Raw genomic sequence first — 26,634 nt, forward strand, 5'->3', positions numbered from 1 at the left:
TTGGGGAAAGCACAGGAGACTGTAAATGGAAAAGATGCCTGAACCAGGGATGGGTTGGTGCTGGTTTTACTACTGGTTCACAACCTGCGTGCAACGCATGTGTGCATGACAACTTTGCTCACATGCTCATGTGCACTCTTCAGTGTAAATTGTTCTTTGTATATGCGCAGAACAATTTACAGTGAACTGCACACGTGCAGTGACTAAAAAACAAAATGGCGGTGTCCCAGCAGCGGCAAGGGAACCAGTTTGGGGCCGTGGCAGGCCTGGGTCACTGCCGGTTCTGCGACCCAGTTCTGAATTCCACTACCGGTTCGGCCAAATCGGGAGCAACCCACCTCTAGCCTGAACCCCTTGTAAAAACTATTAATCAGACAATCTTTATGCAATAAGAACCACACCCTAAAGCACCCTTGGTCTTTTTAAAAAAAAGAAATTCTAATGTTATTTAAAGAAATATTTCTTTTGATTTGTTCTGATATTCAGCTTAATTGGATAAAGCCATATTCTGATATTATGAAAGAAAAAAATACTCAAGCATTAAAAATGTCTAATAAAATGTTTAATAAACCTCTTTAATGTCCTTGTTGGAGTTGCTCTTATCCGCTTAAGAAGGTGATTTCCTAGGAGAGCAGCTGTGGCACTTAACCGCCCTGAGTCACTCATGATATTGCAGTACATAAATTTGATAGATAAATAGAAATAAACTTTATAACACTAAAAATTGCTGTATGTTTAGAAAACTATTATAGTTATATATATTGTTACGAAGATGTACGGTTATATACTGTTATCATAGTTTTCTGAACTGTAGGGACTATTGTGAGTGTTATTAAATTAAACATACCTGTATTTCTGTTACAATATAACAGATTATGTGGCCAGATTTTAACCCACAAGTTCTGTGTAGTTGTGATCTGTTTATTTTAATCATACACTATTTCTTTTGCATTCAGCAATTTAATACTGCAATCCTTTAGATACCAACTCCAAAAATATCTTATTGAATTTAACAAAATGTCCTCGTTAAGTGCACGTAGCACATGATTTTTAGGGATTTTTTTTAAAAAAAAATTGGCTTGGCTACTAATTTAAAATAAGAATAACATTTCTCTTTATGTGATCTGGGTGATCCTAGATCATCTGTCTTAACGGACTTTCTCTGGAGTATCTGAATCAATTATATTTTTAAATTTCTTGGGTTAAATTCAGTTGTCAGCATTGGAATGAATGTTCAAAATCTATAGTTGCTTTGATTTTAATCTCTGCTTACATTAATTGTATTAATTGCAGTATGTATATAATTGGCATACTATATCCTACATCAGAAAGCCTTAACTATTAATTTGGATGTGCTGTATATTTCATTATTGGTTTCACAGCTACCATGTTTCACTGAAAATAAGACAGGGCCTTATTTTCTTTTGACCCCCGAAATAAGCGCTTGGCCTTATTTTTGGGAGGGTGTTATTATTTTTGAGGTGCAGGAGGCAGCAAGTGTGGTCACCTCATGGTTGCTGCTGTGTTGCAATATTTTTGGGGAAGGTTATTTTGGCGGAAAGGCTTATTTTAGTGCATGTGCTCAAAAGCCCAATTGGGCTTATTATCCAGTGAGGTCTTATTTTCAAGGAAACAGGGTATTATTTTTGCATTTGCATAAAATCAATGTTGTGTAAAATTAATTAATACAACATTGCCCTTTTAATCAGATTGATATGTAAGGGATAGTTGTTTTTTTCAATCATTGGTCCTAATGAGACTTTCTTACTATATCGTTTAAAAAAAAATACAGACCATATTTCCCCCCTCTATCTGCCACATCGACCATTGAAAGTAAAGGAAAATAGAAGCGTCTACTAGGGTGCTTGCCTAGTTTATTTTTCATTCAGGCATTAGTTTATTCTTTCAGGGGTTCCATACTGGAAAAAGGGCATCCATCAGACACTAAGAACTTTATTTATGAGGGTGTTGGTGTTTCAAAGGGGAGGCTGTTGAATCCCAAAAGAGCCTTTCATGGTGTACTCTCAGCATGTATCTGAGGCCGCTGCTCTGCTCATCAGGAGGAGAGGCCGAAATTTGGGCTTCACTTAGCAACAGTGTGTTTCACTGGTCCCTGTGCTCTCTGACGTTTATTTACATATTGAAGAGTAAATGGGTAGAACAGATGGCAACCAGACATGTGGTGGTTCTGTTCCCTTATGCTCCTCAGGGGTCTTGTATTCAGCCTTTGCCAGAGTTCATCCTAAAGAAAACCTCGAGAAGGCTGTCGCAGTTATGAAAACCTTGTTGGCAGTTTATGAGAATGACAGATTAAAATAGTGCAGCTAAATAATTACAAGATTGAGTTAACAAGTTCAAAATGAAGGCTTGCCCGCGGGCCTGAGGTGGCTTTCATCATTGATAAGAAGGAGGTATCCTATTGAGAAAAGATCTAGTCTTTAAAAGCAATCAAACTGTAACCTTGTCCAGGTTTTCAACAAAATGTTGTGTTGTTACAATACGTTTGACAGATACAGTTTATAGCTTTTAAGGATTCCTTATGTGTATAACTAATAATTATTTGAATATTTATTCAGATTGGTTGGTGTGGAATTTTATGTTTTCTTTGCCCCTATCAGATTAAGTGGGATTACTTTATAATAGGAGGATAATTTTTTATGTGTTGTCAGTTTTTCTGTGAAATATTCTGAAATACTATCTTTGAAAAGCTGCTTTATATGCAGATAAATTGGTTACAAAAGACATAACCTTTGTAGTTTATTTCCTTTTCTTTTTAAGTTTTACAATTTAACCCATTGCTGGATATGACCTAGTCTGTCTAGTTAATTCTGTAATAGTATTAAATTATTATGTAGTAGTTAGTGAAACTGATTATTTTTTGAAGATTTTATGGTGGGTGGTGGTGGTGGTGGTAGAGGAGGGGAGGAGGGGGAGGAGAGGGAGGAGGAGGAAAACAATGACTATCATTCCAGGCTGATGTTATTCTTTTCAAAAAGAGCAATATTCATATTCTTCTATTAAAGCAATATAGGCTCAGGATTTTGCCTAAAGCTAAAGGAAGAGGAATTAAAATGACCTCTGTTTAAGAAATATTGTGAATAGTATAGAATAGTGTAGTATAGTATAGTATAGAATAGTATAAAATTTCTGTAATAGTTTAAGATTAAACTATTAATCTTATTAATGACTTATTTATAATGACTTCACAATATGAAAAATTAATGTACCTTGAAAGGAAATAATGATGAAATGATTTTTGACAACATTGATCATCATATATATCAGGCTCAGCCTAAGAAGAATGTAGAGCAACCCAGCCAGACTTCAGTTCTTTATTTGCTTAAACATATTACCATCTAAACCCTTACTACTCCCACCCTAGTGGGTATAACCTGAGAGATTCTAGGGAGTGGCCATTCTAACTCTCTTCCTCTGTCTTCTATCTAGTTCCGGGCTATGGTCCCCTCCTCCTGTTTCTGGAATGTGCTCACTCCTTCCTGCTGCTTCACTGTAATCCATCTCACCAGCTCCCATTCCGTAGGCACTATATGCTATAAAATTCTCAAATGAAAATACCAGGCTGTTACTTGAATGTCTTGAACTTATTGGTTAGTGTGCTTCTCCTTATGTGGGAATGGCCTAAAGAGAGAAGGGAAAAAGATGCCCCCTAGGGAATGATCAGATGAGAGAGGGCATAGCACACAGTTGCATAATGGGCAGAGAAAGAGACTCAGAAAGGAACCCCTCTAATTTCTCAGGCTGTAAAAGAGACAGCAGGAGATTAGCACTATCAAACCTGTACGTTTCCGTTCATGTAGACTCATAATAAAGTAGAACTAGCTGAACTGGTCCTGTCTGGTCTACTTGGATAGTTTCATTTCTGCCTTCCCTTCAGAGTGTATACCTTATTATGTAGGATAGAGGAAGAGGTGAGAAACGCTGCCCCAACAGCAATCATCTGTTTGTTTGTTTGTTTGTTTCGGGTCTCAGTATTTATTATTGTGTATTACATTATACATTTATTAAACTTATAAATTTATATTTAAGCCAGGGGTCTCTAACCTTATCAACTTTAAGACTTGTGGAGCAAAGCTGGCTGAGGAACTCTGGGAGTTGAAGTCCACAAGTCTTAAAGTTGCCAAGGTTGGAGACCCCTGATCTTAGTGATCTAACCTTGGGTGCTTTAGAATTCTCCAGCATGTGTCCTTGACCACCTCAGTCAAGACTTTACAGGAATTGAAACTTAATACATCAGATTGAAGAAGGTGGCTTTATATGGCATGAAATCTTTGGCTACACTTTCTTATTTCTGTCATTCTCACAGGTCCAAGGCTCTTTAAGCGGCCTTTAGGGAGAAGTAATCTAAAGCATGGTTTTTAATAAATGGAATGAAAATTACATCTATAGGGAACAGGGTTGAATATTTACAACACTTACAAGAGTATTGTATCTGCTCTCTACAGATGTAACTTACAAGTGGTATAAATGTACAAAGGGCTCTTTTAAGATATATATTAATATAAAAGTGATGCAGAGACAGAAACCTCGATGCCTGGTTTGCGGAGAATACTTTATGTCATGCTCATTGTAAATAATGAGAGCTTTCTCCCCCTCCCTTTTTAATTAATATTTTTAAGAAATGTATTTCCTAGAAAAGAAAACCTAAATGTTGATATTAATAGAATATCCCATACCTTGCAGATATTTTCTTGCTATTGCAATGCAAAAACTGTCATAGTTTACATGTTGGAAATATGTGTTTATACATTTTAGTTTGCTGGAGCATGAAGCCCAGTTTGGACCATTTGCATGTTTACAATGTTTGCCTGGGCAGGCCGACCCATTCAGAAGGTGGCTACATCTTACTTTGTAGACATTCTTAAAACACCATTGTATCAACCTCCTTCCTGCCTAAGATGCCCCCTGTCACTACTGCTCACCTTCTCCTTTCCCCTTTTTCTGGATAGATGGGCATCATTCCAAAGATAGCATAGGGCTGAAACAGCCCTCCATTTTCATTTTCTGAGAAATTTTATGAGACCCAGTAGCATTCTTGGAAATAAAAGCAGGAATGGAAATTGAACTTTGCTTTATAGTATTCCAGATATTTGCCTGTAATGTTTTCTTTTAATAACATACAATATATTTTAGAATTATCAAATCTTTAATTCAGAATAGCATTTATAATGTTTATTGCATTAATCTTATCTTGAAGTACATGTATTCTTAAATTTTGTGTCAGTGAAATTTAAATAAAATACAGTACGTTGGCATAAGGTTTTGAGGTATTTATAAATAAATAGTTCCTGTTGGGAATTCCTGAGGTACACTTTAGAAGTCATAAAATGAAATTAAAATTACAAGAGGATGAAAGATGTCAACTGCTTTAATTCATTCTGACTGACCTGCTGCATTTTTGATAATTTGCCATCAAGTCAGTGTTGACTTTTAGCAACCAGTTTTCCTAACTGGTCAGACAATTTTTCACTAACTGATCTATCAGATCCTCTAATGGTGCAATCATGACTACAGCAACTGAAGCCACCCAGTTTGCTGCTGGTCATCATCTTCTGAAATAGGATAATTTGAGCCTGAAATTTATGCCTTGAGTGAGGCTGGATTGATGTCTTCAGTGATCCATTTGTTTTGTTTTTCTGGCTGTCAACTATATTCTCTGGAATCTTTTCCAACACTAAAGTTCAAAAACATCAATACTCTTGATACCAACTCTCACTTCTATAGATTATCACAAGAATTAGTATTTTAATCTTGGTAGATATAGATACATCACTGTGATGGAATATCTTTTCCAAATCCTGCGCTTAATCCCAGGGAATGTGCTATTGGGTAGGAAAATGTGAGGATTGTCACTGTAAATAATAAAACTGTGCACATTTTTATAATTCTGCAATCCAGAATTATATGGCAAGGAGAGGATTAAAATAAAATACCACTAGCCCTTACCAAATATAATGGCAATAACAGAAATGTTAAAGTAATACAGGTTTTTGCAATCTAATAACTCTATCTGGAAGAGATATTGCAAGCGTACCACACTGTAAGTGGCTATTGGACTAATAGCTGACCCCTCCCCCTTCCTTGCTCATCGTTTAATTCATATTGCTGTATTTTCATTATTCTTATTGTTCCATTGTTTAACTATTTTTATATTTAAATATTTATAATTTTCTACTGTTTTAAGCTGGCCAGAATAGCCCTGCAGCAAGATGAGTGGTAAATAAATGCAATAAATAAATAAATAGATGATAGATAGATGATAGATAGATAGATAGATAGATAGATAGATAGATAGATAGATAGATAGATAATAGATAGATAGATAAATAAATAAAATGTCTAGCACATAAAATGCCTTTAAAAGGTGAGAAATAAGTAAATAAATATAAAATAATAAAAAGCTATTGTAGGATTGATGTACCCTGTTTCTCCAAAAATAAGACCACCCTGGATAATAAGCCCAATCGGGCTTTTGAGCGCATGTGCTAAAATAAGCCTTCTCCCAAAAATAAGACGTCCCTGAAAAATATTGCATCACAGCAGCAGCCATGAGGTGACCATGCTCGCCACCTCTGCGCTTCAAAAATTATAAGACCTCCACGAAAATAAGGCCAAGTGCTTATTCGGGGGTCAAAAGAAAACAAGTCACTGTCTTATTTTTGGGGACACATGGTAGAATGTTAACAGCTTTAGCAGTATTTGCTGGGAAATCCTCCTATGTACTCTTCTTCATATTTCAAAACAATGCATGTACATGTTTATAAGGAAACAATATTTTTCTTTTATGTTTTCACAGACAGATGTGTTGGTGCTGAGTTGTGATCTAATTACAGATGTTGCTCTTCATGAAGTAGTAGATTTATTTCGAACACATGATGCCACACTCTCCATGTTAATGAAGAAGGTCTGTGAACCCACAGAACTCGGACCTGGACAAAAAGGAAAGAAAAAATTAGGTAATTCGGTGAGCCTTATTCTAGAATTTGAACAATGGGTCCAGTGGTGGGATTCATTTTTTTTAATTACTGGTTCTATGGGCATGGCATTGCTTGGTAGCCATGGCTTGGTGAGCGTGGCAGGGGCAGGATAGAGTAAAATCTCCATTCCCACCACACTCTAAGGGAAGGTTACTGCAAAATCCCCATTTCCTCCCTATCAGCTGGGACTCTGGAGGCAGAGAATAGATGGGGGCGGGGCCAGTCAGAGGTGGTATTTACCAGTTGTCTGAACTACTCAAAATTTCCGCTACTGGTTCTCCAGAACTGGTCAGAACCTGATGAATACCATCTCTGCACTGGTAGTTTCATACGGTTTGGTAGTTTTTGCAGAATGTTAACAGTTTTCACAAGCTGTCTGCAAGCTGAAATGATATCTCAGTTTCTCTTCCAATTCCTGATAACCATATAATTATTGTAATTACTATTATGATGTTGCCATGCAATATAAGAGTGTCATTTTTCTGTTATATTCTAGCAGCAGTTCTATTCCTAATAACAAAATGTTGGGTTATTTAGCAATAATATTGAAACAGCTTGATTAAGAGCCAAGGTGGCGCAGTGGTTAAATGCAGCACTGCAGGCTACTGCTAGATCAGCAGGTCAGCGGTTCAAATCTCACCGGCTCAGGGTTGACTCAGCCTTCCATCCTTCCGAGGTGGGTAAAATGAGGACCCAGATTGTTGGGGGCAATATGCTGACTCTCTGTAAACCGCTTAGAGAGGCCTGAAGGCCTATGAAGCGGTATATAAGTCTACTGCTATTGCTATTGCTATTGATTTATACCATGAGGTAAAATGCACAACCCCAAAATAAACTATATATGACTTACAAGATTATCCTTTAATAAAAATGTATTAGTTTGAAAAGAATCTACCAGATTCCATCTGATTCTGGCTACCATAAACTAACACAGCTCTCTTCCTACAATACTCAATATGGTGACTTTCTTTGTAAACCTTATAATACATTTACTCAAAATATTTGTTTTTTTGTGGCATTCCATCACTATTCTGTTTAGGCAGAATAAACATAAGTTTCATAAATGAAATTGCTGCTACACTGCTGTTTGTGTTCTCCTGTTTGTGTTCATTAACTTTGGCAAAGTCTCTCTTAGAAATGATTCCTCAATTTTGGAATCTCTTTTAGAAAATTTACCCTTTATTTCTACATAAGCCCAAAATTCTAGCTATTAATTGATATTATTATATGAAACAATATGTCTTTCAATACTTGCTAGCTATGCCAAAAATAATAAGATTTTGGTAAGAAGAAACTACTCCTCATTTTCCCTGATTCAATAATTCAAATTGTAAAGCAGTGAAGTGGCAATACAAGAATCTTTCAAATTACAGCCACACATAGCTAAAGGATCTCTCATGGAGCTTCTTTATTTTTCTTTGATTCCTCTCTGATTGGAACACTCTTGCTAGAATTTTCAGGAAAATTCTTTCAGGTTCGATGATCAAACTTTGTTGACATTTATACAGGTAATCCTCAATGTACAACCATTCATTTGATGACCATTCAAAGCTACAATGGCATTGAAAAAAGTGATTTATGACCTAACCTATGACTAATGTAACATCCCCACAATCATAGGATCAAAATTCAGTTGCTTGGCCACCGGCATGTATCCATGATGGTGGCAGCATCCCAAGGCCATGTGATTGCCATTTGTGACCTTCCCAAACAGCTTCTGACAAGCAAAGTCAATGGGGGAAGTTGGATTCATTTAAGAACCACATTCTTCACTTCACTGCAGGGATTCACTTAACAGTCGTGGTAAAAAAGATCATAAAATAGGGTCCAACTCACTGAACAAGTGCTTTATTCTAGTCTCAATTGTGGTCATAAATTAAGGACCACCTGTATATGCTTTGTTTCAGGTGTTCTAGCCATACTCTTACTAGGTTACAGACAAGAATTGTAAAAGAGTTATGTTATTATTTTCTATTTCAGTGGAACAGCGTGACTTCATTGGAGTAGATGACTCAGAGAAGAGGTTGCTTTTCATGGCCAATGAAGTAGATCTGAATGAAGAAATTGTCATTAAGAAATCTATCCTTCAAAAGTAAGCTTTGGACTTTGCCTCTTTCCAAATTAACAAGTTTCAATCTTATGAAATATACATAAAACAAATAATTATGAAGGCTAGCTGCTGTAGATATTCAAATGTTTCCATTTCACCCAGAATCTATGATGTTTTGTGATTATGTGTATTTATAGTTATTTATATTTTTCAAAGCTAATTCATAATAATATGCACCATAAAATTGTAATGTGAAATTGAACAATTTAATTATTTATTCCTAAAGCTAGTTCACAGCTTATTATTAATCCAGGAAAAAATTGGGTAAACATTACAGCCTCTTAACTTTCCCACAGAAGATAAACTACTATACTGATCTTTCTTTTTACTGCAGTTTTTAAATCTTTGCTTTCCATATGTTTCGTCATTTTCAAAGTAGTACTAACATGGAAAGCCAGTAAAATACCACCAGTATGCGGACGATACGCAGTTGTATCTGTCCGCCCCGTGCCAACTCAATGAAGCGATGGACGTGATGAGCCAGGGCCTTGAAGCTGTTAGAGACTGGATGGGGGTTAACAAGCTTGTACTCAATCCAGATAAGACCAAGTGGCTGCTGTGCTTCCCTCCCACTAATTGGCCAAGTGTTCCATCTCTCAGGCTGGGAGGTCAAATACTACGCCCCTCAGATATGGTCCGCAACTTGGGAGTCCTCCTGGACCCACAGCTGACCTTTGAACATCATTTGTCAGCTGTGACCAGGGGGGCATTTGCCCAGGTTCGCCTGGTGCACCAGTTGCGTCCCTACCTGAACCGGGAGGCTCTCACGACAGTCACTCGTGCCCTTGTGACCTCTAGGCTGGAATACTGCAATGTGCTCTACATGGGGCTGCCCTTGAAGAGTATTCGTTGACTTCAGCTGGTCCAGAATGCAGCCGCGCGAGCGATCATGGGTGCACCTCGTTTCACCCACGTAACACCTATCCTCCGCGAGCTGCACTGGCTGCCTGTTGATCTCCGGGTGCGCTTCAAGGTGCTAGTTGTCACCTACAAAGCCCTTCATGGTATTGGATCTGGGTACTTGATAGACCGCCTACTGCCAATTACCTCCACTAGGCCAATAAGATCCCACAGATTAGGCCTCCTCTGAATTCCATCAGCCGGCCAATGTCGACTGGCAACTACCCGGAGGAGAGCCTTCTCGGTGGCTGCTCCGACCCTCTGGAACGAACTCCCCGTGGAGATTCGTACCCTCACCACCCTCCAGACCTTCCGCGTAGCCCTTAAATCCTGGCTGTCCCGACAGGCCTGGGGCTAAAGACTCCAACCCCATTCGAATAGTATGACGGTTGTGCTTTTTTAATGATGTATTGTCTTCATGTTTGTAACTTGTTTGTCCTTCCCTCCCCCTGAATTGTGAGCCGCCCTGAGTCCCCTCAGGGAAAAGGGCGGCGTACAAATAAAGTAAATGAAATAAATGAGAATCATTTTATTTTCATTTTTTCAAACTTTTACTGATAAAGAGAAATTGGTAAGGATGAAATAAGAAAAAGTGCAAACTGGAGTATCTCAATATGTGAATATAAGAATAATATTTTCTGAATTTGAATACATATATTATTATTTTATCTATTATTGTTATTTTCTAACTTAGTATAAAGCACAGTATAAAAATCTGAGCCCCTGAAAGATTTATTAAAAAGGCATTGGATTAATGTTCCTTTCAAAGGTGGCGTTACTAGACTGTATTCTAACATTACAATTAACATTGAAATCTTGCATTGAGATTGTCTGCAACATAGATGGTGAAATTCCAAATGCAATTTGCTTTGGCAACATTAATTGGAATAATAAGAACCTTTTCTAGGCATTTTCTTTTCTAACCTTTTCTAACCAAATAAAATAGAATTACAGAATTGGCCTTAGACTTATTTTCTGTTATAGTCATTAACTAACATAAAGTAAAATCACTAAGCTAATAAAATTATAGATTTATAGAGTAGATAAGTAGGATTAAAATAAATGATGTACATATATGTATGTGTGTATCTATTTTATTCAATTTAGGTGCCATTTAACCTTAAATTGACTCTTGAGTGGCTAGGATATAAACTTGAATCATTGTGATATCATTAACGTGCCTCTTGATTACAAGAATTAAAATTAAATGTTTAACAAGCACACAGCCAACTAGTTGGTTTAGTTTAGGCTTAAAAAATAACTGTGTCTTTCTACTCCTACATATCAGTGTAGATGCACTGTAATACTAATTATACCTCAGGCGTTTCTGTTTTACTTTGTTTTAGCAAACAAAGAAATAAAATCACTAAAAGAAATAGTAAAAAACAGGCTATACAGCTAAAATGAATAAAACATGTTGAATGATTCTTTATGTTGCTTATCAAAACTTCCCAAATGATGAATTAAAAATTAGCATAATGATGCTAAGCAAACAGAGAATAGGTCAAATCGAGCTTCCCTGTAGAATAAAGTTAGGCATCACTACTGGGGAAAAATCCTTTGTTTCATATTACTTTAAATTCTGGTAGAACAGGAATATGGCACCAGACTTTTTAAAATTATTTTATTGTAGGAATTGGTTCATAAAAAATGAATGATTATAAATGATTCCTAGAAATTAGTTGGAGATAAGAGATTAGGATAATTATATTTTGAAATGTACAGGTTTGGGTAATAACAAATTCTTTCCTTCCTTTCACCATATTTATAGCTTGCCTATCCATAGTAGACTCTTAGCAAGGAGCTATATCTCACATTGAATTAGATCTTATATTACACAGGGAAGAAAATTGTCTATATTCAAATAGTAACAATAATGTTGTTTAATTAAAAAAAACTTAATTACTTAGCTATCAGTCCTTACTAGATAATCCTAATTCAATTTAAAATATTATTTACCACTGGAATCTAAAAAATACTTAGCTTCTGAAGCTAAATTCAGTTAGCCTCATGTAACACTTTTCTACTGTTGTGTAGTACATGAATGTACAAACATCAGGAGTTGAACTTGATTTGGCAAATTCTTATTTTTTTTATCTTTGGTTCTGAAAAAAAATGCAAGTGTTTTCTTAAACTCATAGTTAAAATGCCTAGGAAGATACAGTCAGCTCTTTCATTGACCAATAAGGCTATTCGTATCATGATAACCAAAGACATTCTAGCGCATGCATCTATCAAAGTCAAATGAGAATCAGTTTTGGAGGTAGCTTTTCCCAAATTGGATATTCTTTAGATATGTGGATTTTAGCTCTCCTAATTCTCAGGAGTAGCTATGGGAATTCTGGGAATGGGAAATATATGTGGAATATGCCTAGTTGTGGAAGTCGGCTATAAGGAAAGTATTTACATTGGATTTTGTATTACACATTGAGTTTATTCATTTCCATTGTCACTTGTCACATTTCAAATGTTAGCTGTGATAACCCAAACACTGTCATAAATTATGCCGAATGAAGAAATGTTGAATTACCTTTATGTTAAACCAGGATAGGAAATATGTGTCTTTTCAAAAAAAATTTTTTTGAAGTTTATTTATATGCCGCCCTTTTCCCTGGGGGGACTCAGGGCGGCTCACAACCCAAGGGGGAGGGGGAGACAAACTTTTAACATATAAGACAATACATAATTAAAAAACACAACATTCATACCATTCGGGCGGGTTACAGTCTTGACGGGATAGCCAGATTCTGAGGGCTGTGCGGAAGGTCTGGAGGGTGGTGAGGGTACGAATCTCCACGGGGAGATCGTTCCATGGGGTCAGAGCTGCCACTGAGAAGGCTCTCCTCCGCGTAGTTGCCAGTCGGCATTGACCGGCAGATGGAACTCGGAGGAGGCCTAATCGATGAGATCTAATAGGTCGCGTGGAGGTAATTAGCAGTAGGCGGTCTATCAAGTACCCAGATCCACTACCATGTAGGGCTTTATGGGTGACAAGTAGCACCTTGAAGCGCACCCGGAGATCGACAGGTAGCCAGTGCAGCTCGCGGAGGATAGGTGTTATGTGGGTGAAACGAGGTGCACCCACAATCGCTCGCGCGGCCGCATTCTGGACTAGCTGAAGTCGCCGAATACTCTTCAAGGGCAGCCCCATGTAGAGCACATTGCAGTACTCCAGCCTAGAGGTCACAAGGGCACGAGTGACTGTTGTGAGAGCCTCCCGGTTCAGGTAGGGGCGCAACTGGTGCACCAGGCGAACCTGGGCAAATGCCCCCCTGGTCACAGCTGACAAATGGTGTTCAAAAGTCAGCTGTGGGTCCAGGAGGACTCCCAAGTTGCGGACCCTGTCTGAGGGGTATAATGTTTGACCCCCCAGCCTGAGAGGTGGAATACTTGCCGAATTGGTGGGAGGGAAACACAACAGCCACTCGGTCTTATCTGGGTTGAGCCCGAGTTTGTTAGCCCTCATCCAGTCCCTAACAGCTTCAAGTCCCTGGTTCATCACGTCCACCGCTTCATTGAGTTGGCACGGGGCGGACAGATACAACTGAGTATCGTCCGCATACTGATGGTATTTTATTCCGTGCCGCCGAATGATCTCGCCCAGCGGTTTCATGTAGATGTTGAAAAGTAGGGGGGACAAGACTGAACCCTGCGGCACCCCATATGTTAGGGGCCTAGGGGTCGATCTCTGTCCTCCAACTAACACCGACTGTGACCTGTCCGAGAGGTAAGAGGAGAACCACTGCAAAACAGTGCCTCCCACCCCCACCTCCCGCAGTCGTCGCAGAAGGATACCATGGTCGATGGTATCGAAAGCCGCTGAGAGGTCAAGGAGAACCAGGATGGAGGCAAAGCCTCTGTCCCTGGCTCTCCAGAGGTCATCAGTCAATGCGACCAAAGCGGTTTCTGTGCTGTAGCCAGGCCTGAAGCCGGACTGGAATGGGTCAAGATAGCTAGCTTCCTCCAAGGACCGCTGGAGCTGAAAGGCCACCAAATTTTGCTGAACTGTAATTCATAACATCACTCACTATAGGCAGTGTTTCTAGAGAGGCATAGAATTTCCACCTTTGTGTTATGCTGAGGATAAATATTGGATAGCAGTTTGGATCTGGCATTTGTATGTACTTTGAAGTCTCACTTCACTAAGCTCTATCTTTCTAAGCATTTGGCAAGCCACAGCATTGAAAAATAATGAGAATTCTATCGGCCTTTCTCTATCTCTCAGCTACAAAGGTGGTGGTGGAACTGATATACTTGTTTTCATGGAGTGATTACTACAAGCGAAGAAATGTTTGCCTCACCTTAGATATATATAATTGTTTTAAAAAAATATTCTAAAAGACACCTGTTAGAGCAGGTCTAAATTTGGATCATTTCCCCTTAAGATGCTCTGGGTTGTTTGAGGATGAGCTGTCCCTAATAAACCATCCACCTTCGTGGGTGTCCCATCTCTGTAAATGCAGGTGCAGTGCTGCTCCAGAGAGGATGCACTAATAAATCACAGCCACAATCGGGCCTACTCATTACCTCATACAAAAGGAATACCTCCTATATGATTGTATGGGGTAATGGCAAGAATGGCTTTGAAGTGACAATGCAGTCTCTATTCAAAAAACCTAACCCATTTATGTATGAAGAGGATATTATGGTTTTACTTAGTCCTCTTTAAAATTCCTTTTGTGGGAGGAAAAGCATATTTAAGTGCGGAGATGAATCATTAAAAGAATTGTTCAGGCACAGAAATGTATTAGACACCTCTGAAATACTAAGAGAATACAAAGTTAGTTCATTTTTGTTATTTACAGTGGAGGTTAATTTAAACAACTAGTGGATTCTATACTAATACAATAATTTTTGTTACTGTGGTGTTCTTATGAAATTGCTTCTATGAACCTCTATTATATTTTTTTACAATATAATTCCGTAACATTGCATACCTCCTGTAAAGTTAGTGCATATTTCAGGTTAATTAGGGATTGTGTGTCAGTGTTGAGCTTTTTATAGTTACCTCCAAGGCGTTGTAAATCATCATGATTAGAAAAGGGCTACCTAGAGAGAATGGCATGTTAAGAAGCTAAGAGAATATTCTTTTTGTAAGAGTCAATTGATTTTTCCCTACTTTTGTAAGTAAAGTTTTGCTGTTATCCCAAAATATTATAGAGAACTCCTCTGAATCAAATTGATTGCTGCTTATACAACAATGAGTGCGTGAATGTTCACATGCACATGCCTTTACATCAGTGGTGGGTTTCAAAAATTGTTCGAACCTACTCTGTGGGTGTGGCCTACTTTGTGGGAGTGGCTTGCCGCCCATGTGACTGGATGGGAGTGGCTTGCTGCCCATGTGACCAGATATGAGGATGTCGACGACACTTGTCAGAACCACCTTAAATTACACACAGCACTGGCATGCATAAGAATATGATGTAAACTTGTTTTTTAAAAGGCATCTTTGGTTTGCGTTAAAACAACTTCAACAGACGCAATGTTCTGATTGCACCACAAACGCAGTAGTCATCCTTACCTTTCACAGAGCACTGAGTTTTATAAATATGAGCATGATAGTGTAGAATAATCATATCCAAGGACCAGTGGTGGGTTTCAAAAATTTTTGGAACCTCTTCTGTGGGTGTGGCTTGCTTTCTGGGTCCACTGGTGGAACCTCTTCTAACCAGTTCGATAGATTTGATGAACCGGTTCTACCGAATAGGTGCGAACTGGTAGGAACCCACCTCTGCTTTACATGCTCTTGGCTTCAAATAACCATAATAACATACTGAGGAAACTGTCATGAAAAAGCCTATAAGGACTATAAACTTATTTGTACGATCCATTAATCTTTGAATTGTACATTATTTGCATTGCATTGAACAACATGATGTAACACAATGTGCTTTATGTCTTTGCACTAGACTTGGATAGGAAATTTAAAGTGAACCAAGCCATATTTGGTGTCTACCTACCTTGTCTCAAGCTTACGCTTCTAAGCTAGGCAGAAAATATGGTACTCAAGAGAGAAACTGGCTGGAAGGAGAGGAAAACCCAGGAAGAACAGTCTGTTTCTGGATTCTTGCTATGGACTATGCCAGTGATGGCGAACGTTTTTGGCGCTGAGTGCTGAAAAGGGAGTGCATGTGCGTTCCGCCTGGAACGCAACCCAGAAGAGCTGCCCAGGGGGCAGACCCGCGCTAGAAAATGAACTTCCAGTTTCCGGTGCACATATGCGTGCCGGCCAGCTAGTCTTCCAGTTACTGGCACACATGTGCGCCAATGATCAGCTGCCCAGTGCACATGCTCACGCAGGAAAATGGAAGACCAGCTCTTCCAGTTTTCGGCACTGCTGCATGCACAAAGGCCAGCTGATCATTGCATATTCATGCATGGCAGAAACCCAAAAGAGGAACGGGCAGCGCTGCACGTGCCAGGCAATATGACACGCAGAGCATGTCATAGGTTCGCCATCACAGGACTATGCCTTAGAACAGAGATTTCCAATTTGAGATCCAAAGGTTGTATATACTCCTGAAAACCTTGGATGTGATCCCTTAGAGGCCTTCCCAGATTTTTAACCTTTTAAAGTAAGAGTGAAAAATATTAAATACATGATCATGTTAACAGCATTTAAATTAATTGAAATAATTTAAAATGGAAAGGAAATGAACTTCAGTTTGTGTCCTGGCCTCACTGATGTCTCCTCTGCATTTCGTCCTGTGTGGAATATAGAGCCTGACATGCCATTCAAGAGCCCAGGGCAATTCTCATCCCAAAAACAGTTGTACATCTTTGGCTTAGATGACAGGAATCCTGCCCGTCAATCAAATATAGAACTGAATGAACATTATTGCAATTTTCATTGCTTTGTCTTCCCTTGATGCATCTTTGTTCTATAAATAGTCATTATTCAAGGAACTTGTGAAAATATAATTCATTAACTCTAGAGCTCTACATAATATATTGGGCTGAAAGATCATGATTGACCAAGCAAAGTTGCCCAAGAGACATCTCAGCTGAGGGATGATTTGAATCAAAGTCTTTTGAGTCTATCACTTACTCTACTGCTAGTATACAGGTAATCCTCGACTTACAGACTTTCATTTATTTACTGACCGTTCAAAGTTACAACTGCAATTTATGAGCATTTTTTACATTTACGGTCGTTGTAGTATCCCCATGGTTATATCAAAATTTGGACGCTTTGCAACTAGCTTATATTTATGACGGTTGCTGGGGTCATGTGATCACCTTTTGCAACCTTATGACAAGCAAAATCAACGGGGAAGCCAGATTCATTTAACAACCATGTAACTAATTTAACAACTGCAGTGATTCATTTAACAATAAGAAACATCATAAAACAGGACAAAGCTCACTTGACAACTGTCTTGTTTAGCAACGCACATTTTGGGCTCAATTGTGGTCATAACTTGAGAACTTCCTGTATGTTTAATGCAGGGTTATTGGGGTTGGCAAAATATAGAATAAAGCAGAGAAGAGTAGTTGGAGCTCAGAATTAGAGAAATACTGCACTTGAAAATCTATTGTTTTAATTTTACATTTTAATTACACACTATTAAATGCTCAGGAAATACTTGCAAGTTGTTGGAAATGATGAGATTCTTTAGGTTGAGGGTGGGATAGAAGAGAGTGAAAAAGAGAATATTCCAAAGTATGAATAAAAATAACAGACAATTATTGTATAGATTTAGGTCCAGTAAAAGTGATCACAGTAGAGGTCAAAGAGCTCTTGTCTTCATCATATATGAACTGCAGGACACTGTCTAAACATATTTAAATGATGGCTGTTTATGCACACATCCTTCTAAAACCTCTATATATATAACCAAAGAACCTGAAGAAGGAGGTTCACTGAATCCTACAATAATTCTTTTTATTGGTACTCTAACAAGGAATAATTAATAAATGCTACAATAATTTCTTTTAACACAGACTTCTATGTTTGCATGAATGCAAAACCTCAGCAGAAATCTGGGATAAGCTAGAAACTCACTGTAATAAATTAAACTGCTATATATAAAAAGCAATTGAAAGTTTAAATTAGCCACATAGTTTTTAAGGAATTAGAAACTTAACGGACCATGTTATCACCCAAAGCTGAAAAAGAACTTGTTGGGTAGATTCTTCTGAAGAAAAAATATGACATGCCACATACACTCGGAGTATTCGTTGTGCTAGAAAGGTACTTCAGAGCCTACAAATTATGTTCTAGATCAGTGTTTCTCAACCTTGGCAACTTGAAGCAAAACTGGCTAGAGAATTCTGGGAGTTGAAGTTCACGCATCTTCAAGTTCCAAGGTTGGGAAACACTCTTCAGTTGCTTTTTGTGGGGGTCTTTATACATTTAGACAATCCTCCAAACCACACTGGTCACTGAATTTGAATTTTTTCTGTTCTGACTTACCTGCTTACTGGTTGAGTTGAGAAGTGTGCTATATTTACTTAGTTTTACAACATCCTGTCAATGATAGATTTTGTTTTTTTACTCTTATAGACCTCTTAGTAAAACTATATGGTTTCGGATTTCAAAGGTAAAGAGCTCTGACTCCTTATAGGGCAGTTGGAGAGACTGACCTTTTGGTGCATCCATTTCTTACAATTTGAGCTTCTCTCTCTCTCTAACTCTGTTATCTTTCAAAGGAAAAGGTTGGGAAAAAACCAATTCAATTTTCTGAGTGGGAATTTCTATTTCTTAAAAACATGTAGGTTTTTAATTTTAATCTACTTTGCTCTTTTTGGGGCGAGGGGGTTTACATTAGAATTTCAGTACAGAAGCAGTTAAATATTTAATCTAATTGCTCTTTTCAGATTATTTTGTCAAAGCTCAGTATGTATCTGTGCATATATATTATGTAAATTAATCTTCCTCCATTTTGTACCATATTTAAATTCGCCTTACCCAACCAGCATGACAATAGACCATGAAAGTGTAATCCAACACTTTAGTACCAGACCATAAAAGGGATAATGCCTTTTGAATGTTTACAGGATCTTTCTCAGTGGACAATTCCTAACTTGTTTAGCTTCATAGAATCATTTTACCGTGCTGCTCAGGTGGCATAGAGATTGAGTCTAAGGTCAGTGGAGTTATCCATGCCTATTTGAACACAGTCTGAATCTTCTTGGCCACATGTTAGACATATGTTACTCATCAATAGCTGTGGAACTCCATGACGCAAACCAGACTGGAATGCAGCAGTTAGTTAACACCCCAGTCCGCGTTGTAAATATATTAGCAAATGTAAAGAAGCAGAAGAGAGAGAAAACGTTACCTAAAGTACTGCAAGAATAGCATAAGGCATTTGTCAATCTGTGATAACAAACCGAAGCAGTTTCTGTAGCCTTTTATTTTAAACTATCTAGTCAATCTTTAATAAGGGACAGCAGAATAGGATTTTCTATCTGGAAACACCTATGGGAATTGTTTAATTGATTTGTCGTACTCCAAGAAATGCTACCTTGAAAGAGCTCTTATATCAACCCTATCTTTTAGTTCAAAGGAATATGCTTTCTAAAAAGACATACAAGTGAACGTGTTTTCAGAATTGTAGTTACATTTGGTACTGATTGAACTAATTGGAGTTACATAATGACAATTTGCTACACTTACTGCATTGGCTGCTGAGTTAACAATGCCTAGCCAGCACATTCATAGTGGTGCAATTTGGCTGAGGAAGCTGAAAAAACTAAATACCAGCAGGAATCATGCTACAAAGTAATAGGCCACTTGGGAAGTCACCTAAAGGTGAATAGTCTTCTGAACTGTAATTTTTTGAGTTTGTAGGCAAAGAGAATTGTTGTAACAATTACTGATTGGCTGTGTAGGTAGTTCTTGACTTCAGACCAGTCATTAATGACTGTTTGAAGTTATGACAGCTCTGAATGGTTGCTTTATGGTACGTACACAGTTCCAGTCAGGGTAAAATGTAACACACACACACACACACACACACACACACACACACAGACACTGGTTAAACAATCAGAATTTGGTTGCTTGACAGTCTGTTCCCATTTACGACCAGAGCCAAGTTTCCACCATGGAAGTCTTTGGGGATCTCTGAACTGAGCTTGAAAAATGAAGCAGGGATCATGAAGATCTGAGCTTTGTTCCTCCAGCGACACTCCATGCATGGAGGGGAAAAGAACTTCTGCGCTAGGCTGGAGAAACAAAGCAAGGATCAGGAAGATCTGAGCTCCATTTTTCCAGCCCAGCACAGGAGTTTCTTTCTGGTCATGGAGGGGAGGGGAACTCCAGCACTGGGCTGGATAAATGGAGAATCCTGAAGATCCAAGCTCTTTTCCTGCACACTACTGTAGGAGTCCACTTTCATGCATGGAGGGGAGCTCTTGCGTTCCTTCAGCAGGCAACTGTTTCGCTCTATGAGCGAATGGTCATTTAACAACTGCAACTCGGAGAACCAGGATTGTGGTCATTGAGTGAAGTTATCATGTGAGCATCTCATTTAACAACTGCTTCATCAACAGCTGAGATTCTGGTCCCAATTGTAAGTCAGGGAGACCAGAAATATTATTTCCTTTGTTCTTTGTTTTTAAGAATTCGGAGGGTAAAATTAAGCCTCAGAGCATTTGATTGCCTCACTTAATTTTTTTAAAAAAATGTTTTCACTTTGTGGGAACAGTGAAGTCGAAATCAGCCATGCTACAAATGTCTCAGGCCCCATAGGTGTTCTTCGAATTTTGAAATGGTGAGTGAGGGCAACACAGAGCTTTATTGGAAATATGCTCACCTGCCCAGAACGTGGCAAGCTAAGTGTAGCTGAAAACATATTAAGAGGGTAGCCAAAATGGCAGGAAGTTCCTCCCCAGTTTGCCTTCTCCTGAATGCATTTTGTGATTGCTACCAGCTGGCAGCTATTTTATGAATGAATCTAATCCCAACCTAGACCTCCTTCCTCATGGCAGTCATTGTGAGAGCACTCAATTAATTTTAAATATGCCTACAAACCCCTCAAATTTGAAGATATTTATTTAGAGCACACAGCAACCTCTACCTTTTAATGTGACAAAGTCAACATGTGTAGATTCAGATAAGAGAAATTATGAGCTAAATATTTCCTTACTTTCATCTTGCTGCTTTCTGAAATTTATCTTCTCCTGTGTTATTTGTTTAAAAGAAAGAAAAGCTCCATATTGGAAATAAATATCAGAAAACAATCGATCAAGGGTAGAGAAGAGGAAGGGGAAGAATGATGGCAATCTGGTCTGGATTGATACCGTACATTTGATAACAAAAAATAGGCAAAGTGAACAATTGCATGCTGGTATATAATAAATCATCAGTTTAATTTAACAAGTTTAGAATTAGATAATTCAGAATGAGAAAAGGAAGAAACTGTCAACATACATTGCATGTAGCAATCTGCCAATTATAAAAATATATTTTGAGTTTAGTCTAAGAAGTAAAATAGGCAAAGTTCCCAGAGAGAAGATTTTCACTGCACCTATTTTGTTAATCAACTTCAAAAAGTTAAGAAGAAAAGAGGTTGGGGAGAGGGAAGGAAGGAATTTTGGCTGCATTCCTGGTTGTGGTTTATCCTTATTGGATCATTGCCATGACACTGCAGCTCCCGGTTGTGTTGTTTGCTTGTCCTTTGAGTAAAGCTGTGTGTACCCCCCCCCCCGAATGTGTTTGTAGGTAACACAATAGTTATACAGGATATGTCAGCCTCTGCTTTGCTGCTGTTTCGGCTGCCATTGAAACGGGGAGGGGGGGCATGGTATTTGGGAAGGGAATCATTATGTGCTGGAGGAAGATTCTAGACGCTGGCCTGACCATCTCATTGCGCATGTGGAGGAAGGGAGTTTCCCGCCAAGGTTAACTGTCCAGCATTCCATCCTGGTGATGTTTTTTGAAGATATCTCCCACCTGACAATTGGATGAATTATAATTGGATAGAAGGAAAAGAAAAATGTCTTTACATGAAAGCGACCAGGAAGAAGACATGGGTGCAACGGCAGCACCATCTTTAACAGAAATGCTAGCTGACCTGAGAGTGGAGGAACCTGCTGTTCGACCCAGATGGACTTGGGGTGTGGGACAGAAAGAGGAACCTGAGGAATTACAAACTGGAGTCACGAGAAGGAGGCCAAGAAAACCCCCAGCTGCTGACTGGAGTGGCTCTGGAGAGGAAGATTACAAAATGTCCCAAGCCATGAGACTCCTTGAAGAGGCATGGAGTGAACGCCGGATTCGAGAGAGAGCTGTGGAAAGGGAACCAGCAGAGGAACTGGAAAAAAGGTACCCGCTGCATAGCTTAAGAGAGACTGGAAGGGCCGAAGGGGGATGTGCGCAAGAAAACCCAGCACCGACCTCCCCCCCCCTGTGGCTAGAGACATTCAGAGAGCAGAGTGGGGGGCAGGCGACGCTGGATGGCTAAGGTTCTACCCTTAAGCGTAAAAGATGATGGAGAACCCAGCGGCCTCGGGTTGTTTATTATTCAGGTCTGGAATTATATGGAAATATATGGGCCTGATTTGGTTACTGATGAATCTGAAGTGAGAATAGTGTTAATGGCTTTGGAGAAGAAAGCAGCCGACTGGATGGTCAGATTACATAACAGTAACTCCCCTTTCTTGAGGAATTTTGATGACTTTATGGCAGCAATGAGGAGAAGGTTTGACGACCCCTTGACTGAGCGTCAAGCTAGATTAAAATTTACGACCCTCAGACAGGGAAAGAAAACTGTGCCTGAATATGTACAGGAATTCCGGGAGTTGTCGGCCTATATGAGGGGATGTTCGGAAGAGGCCTTGTTGGATTGATTCGCTGATGGCTTGAATAAAGATGTTTACCAACAATGCATAAACAGGTGCATTCCCTGCTGTTTGGAGCCTTGGTATGAGAGTGCTGCAGATATTGAGCTGGACTTAACCAGGCTTCATTGCATGGATGAGGGAGAGGTTGAGAAATAATAACTTTTATTGTAGCGCCTGGGATGGACCGGCCCCTTATTTTAGGACTCCCCTGGCTCCGTAGATGGAACCCACGCATTAACTGGAGAGAGGGGTGGTTGCGAATTCGGACAGCCATACCTGAGGGGAAAGTTGAAGCTCCAGACTCTGAGACTACTACCCCCACACTAGCAGCCAGGAGGCAGGAGAAAATTGAGGGGGAGGAAAGAATTCCAGGGGAATATTGGGACCTCAAGGATGTTTTTAGTGAAAAATCTTCTGATAAATTACCCCCTCACAGACCCACAGATTGCACCATTGATATTTCACCTGGAGTAAAGCTTCCAAAGCCCCAAATATATTCAATGACCCCTAGAGAGATGGAGGAAATGAGGAAATTCATTGATAAAAACTTGGAAAGGGGATTCATTGAACCAGCAAGGCCCAAGGTAGCAGCTCCAGTATTGTTCAGGGAAAAGAAAGATGGCTCCTTCAGATTATGTGTTAATTTCAAAAACTTAAACTGCATCTCTGCTCAGAACCTCTACCCCTTACCACTGATGAAGGGCCGGATTTTCAGTAAATTGGACCTAAGGGAAGCGTACTATAGGGTCAGAATTAAAGAGGGGGACGAATGAAAAACTGCTTTCAACTGCCCCCTTGGTTGCTTCCAATTTCGAGTAATGCCATTTGGCCTCCAGGGGGCGCCAGAAGTCTTCATGCAATTGATTAATGAGGTTTTACATGACCATCTTTACAAAGGCATAAAGGTCTATTTAGACGATATCCTTATTTACACGGAAACACGTGAAGAACACGTGAAGCTTGTTCGCATGGTTGTAAAGAAACTCCGAGCGGCAGAACTGTACGCCAAGTTGTCCAAGTGCGAATTTCATCAGGAAAAAGTTGATTACCTGGGCTATCGGATCTCCCACAAGGGGATAGAAATGGACCCCTCTAAAGTCAGGGCTGTCACCGACTGGGAGGCCCCATGTACAGGTAAGCAATTACAGAGATTTTTGGGATTTGCTAACTTCTATCATCAATTTATTCCCTCCTTCGCTAAGATAGCTCTCCCTATAACTAACCTCCTTAAATCGAAAGGAGGGACTAAGCCTAAACCTAGCAAACTGTTGGACTGGACTATGGACTGTCAAGCTGCTTTCAAGAAGTTGAAACGCCTCTTTGCGAAGGAACCAGTCCTCAAGCACCCTGACATGGACGCACCGTTTGTGGTCCAAGCTGACGCCAGTGATGTGGCAGTGGGAGCTGTACTACTTCAAGCAAATAGCCAACGTAAATTATAACCCTACGCTTACACCTCTCGCAAACTGACCGACACAGAAAGACGTTGGGCTATTTGGGAGAAAGAGGCTTTTGCTGTTCGTTGGGCTTTATCAACCTGGCGCCATTTTCTAGAGGGCGCCAAGCACCCTTTCGAGGTGTGGACTGACCATAAAAATTTGGACGCATTGAGAACCCCCAGAAAACTTTCACCTAAGCAGATGCGCTGGGCTCAGCATTTCAATAGATTCAGTTTTACCTTGAAATACATTCCGGGAGGGAAAAATTTTATGGCTGATGCTTTGTCCAGACTCCCTCAGTACAACTGTTCAAAGCTCAGTGTTGTCCAGCCTGTCATTCCCACAAAGAGCCTAGCTGCTCCTGTTGTTACTAGAAGTCAGACAACTTCCAAATTGGAGGTCCCTGAGGACTTTCTGTCTAACCTAAAAAAAGCCCTTACTGAGGATGACTGGTTCCAGCAACACGTGGATGAATGCACTATAAAAGATGGATTGGCTTGGATTGGAGCAAAGTTATACCATTTTTTTTTAATCATTTATCATTTATTAAAATTTATAGGCCGCCCTTTTCCCTGAAGGGACTCAGGGCGGCTTACAATCACAAGGGAGGGGGGTGCAGTATCAAAAAACAAAACAAAATGTGAACAAAGAAAAATAATAAAACACAACTTTCGTTCAGCAATCAAACACTCGGGCGGGTGAATTGGGAACCTATCCCCAGGCCTGCTGGGAGAGCCAGATCTTGAGGGCTGCGCGGAAGGTCTGGATGGTGGTGAGGGTACGGATCTCAACGGGGAGATCGTTCCACAGGGTCGGAGCTGCAACAGAAAAGGCTCTCCTCCGTGTGGTCGCCAGTCGGCATTGACTGGCAGATGGGATTCGGAAGAAGGCCCAGTCTGTGCGATCTAATTGGTCGAAGGGAGGTAATCGGCAGAAGGCAGTCTCTCAAGTACCCAGATCCACTACCATGGAGTGCTTTAAAGGTGGTCATCAGTACCCTGAAGCGCACCCGGAGACCAACAGGTAGCCAGTGCAGCTCGCGGAGGACGGGTGTAACGTGGGCGAACCGCGGTGCGCCCACTATCACTCGCGCGGCTGCATTCTGGACTAACTGTAGTCGCCGGATGCACTTCAAGGGCAACCCCATGTAGAGCCCATTGCAGTATTCCAGCCTAGAGATCACAAGGGCTCGAGTGACTGTTGTGAGAGCCTCCCGGTCTAGGTAGGGCCGCAACTGGCGGACCAGGCGAACCTGGGCAAATGCCCCCCTGGTCACAGCTGACAGCTGGTGGTCAAAAGTCAGCTGTGGGTCCAGGAGGACTCCTAAGTTGCGGACCCTATCTGAGGGGTATAAAATTTGACCCCCCAGCCTAAGTGTTGGTACATTAGCCAAATTATTGGGAGGGAAGCACAACAGCCACTCGGTCTTGTCCGGGTTGAGTACCAGTTTGTTAGCGCTCATCCAGTTCTTAACGGCCTCTAGACCCTGGTTCATCACGTCCACCGCTTCATTGAGTTGGCACGGGGCGGACAGATACAGTTGCGTATCGTCCGCATATTGGTGGTATTTTATCCCGTGCCTCCGAATGATCTCGCCCAGCGGTTTCATGTATATGTTAAATAGTAGGGGGGATAAGACCGAACCCTGCGGCACCCCACATGTTAGGGGCCTCAGGGACGATCTCTGCCCCCCGACCAACACCGACTGCGACCTGTCCGAGAGGTAGGAGGAGAACCACTGTAAAACAGTGCCTCCCACTCCCACCTCCCGCAGTCGTCGCAGAAGGATACCATGGTCGATGGTATCGAAAGCCGCTGAGAGGTCAAGGAGAACCAGGATGGACGCGTAGCCTCCATCTCTGGCCCTCCAGAGATCATCGGTCAATGCGACCAAAGCGGTTTCTGTGCTGTAACCAGGTCTGAAGCCAGACTGGAAGGGGTCAAGATAACTAGCTTCCTCCAAGGCCCGTTGAAGCTGGAAGGCCACCACCTTCTCAACAACCTTCCCAATAAAGGGGAGGTTGGAGACAGGACGAAAGTTGTTTAAAATGGCTGGATCCAAGGATGGTTTCTTCAGGAGGGGTCTCACCACCGCCGTTTTAAGTACGGCGGGGAAGTGCCCCTCCCGAAGGGAGGCGGTCACGACCGCCTGGATCCAGCCATGTGTCACCTCCCTGCTGTTGGCAACCAGCCAGGAGGGACACGGGTCCAAAATACAGGTGGAGGCACTTACAGCTCGAATGGCCTTGTCCACATCCCCAGAGGCAACATCCTGGAACTCAACCCAGAGATGATTTGCCAAGTGGTCCTCCTGTGTCTCGGCTGGATCTACTGCGGTGGAGTCCAAGTCCGACCGAAACCGAGCTACTTTGTCCGCCAAGAATTGAGCATAGTC

The 26,634-nt window shown here is 40.4% G+C and overlaps 1 protein-coding gene across 4 annotated transcripts in view; it reads left to right on the forward strand.

Moving 5' to 3' along the window:
• EIF2B3 (eukaryotic translation initiation factor 2B subunit gamma) overlaps positions 1 to 26,634 on the forward strand; it is a 122,323-nt gene that overhangs the window by 14,744 nt on the left and 80,945 nt on the right. For all 4 annotated transcript variants that reach the window (XM_032218434.1, XM_032218436.1, XM_032218433.1 and 1 more), the window contains 2 exons: positions 6,815 to 6,974; positions 8,976 to 9,087. In XM_032218434.1, coding sequence (XP_032074325.1) covers positions 6,815 to 6,974; positions 8,976 to 9,087 — 272 coding nt within the window. The remainder of the gene's footprint in view (positions 1 to 6,814; positions 6,975 to 8,975; positions 9,088 to 26,634) is intronic.

The sequence above is a fragment of the Thamnophis elegans genome, chromosome 5 (genome assembly GCF_009769535.1).
Source record: "Thamnophis elegans isolate rThaEle1 chromosome 5, rThaEle1.pri, whole genome shotgun sequence".
Taxonomy (NCBI): Eukaryota; Metazoa; Chordata; class Lepidosauria; order Squamata; family Colubridae; genus Thamnophis; species Thamnophis elegans.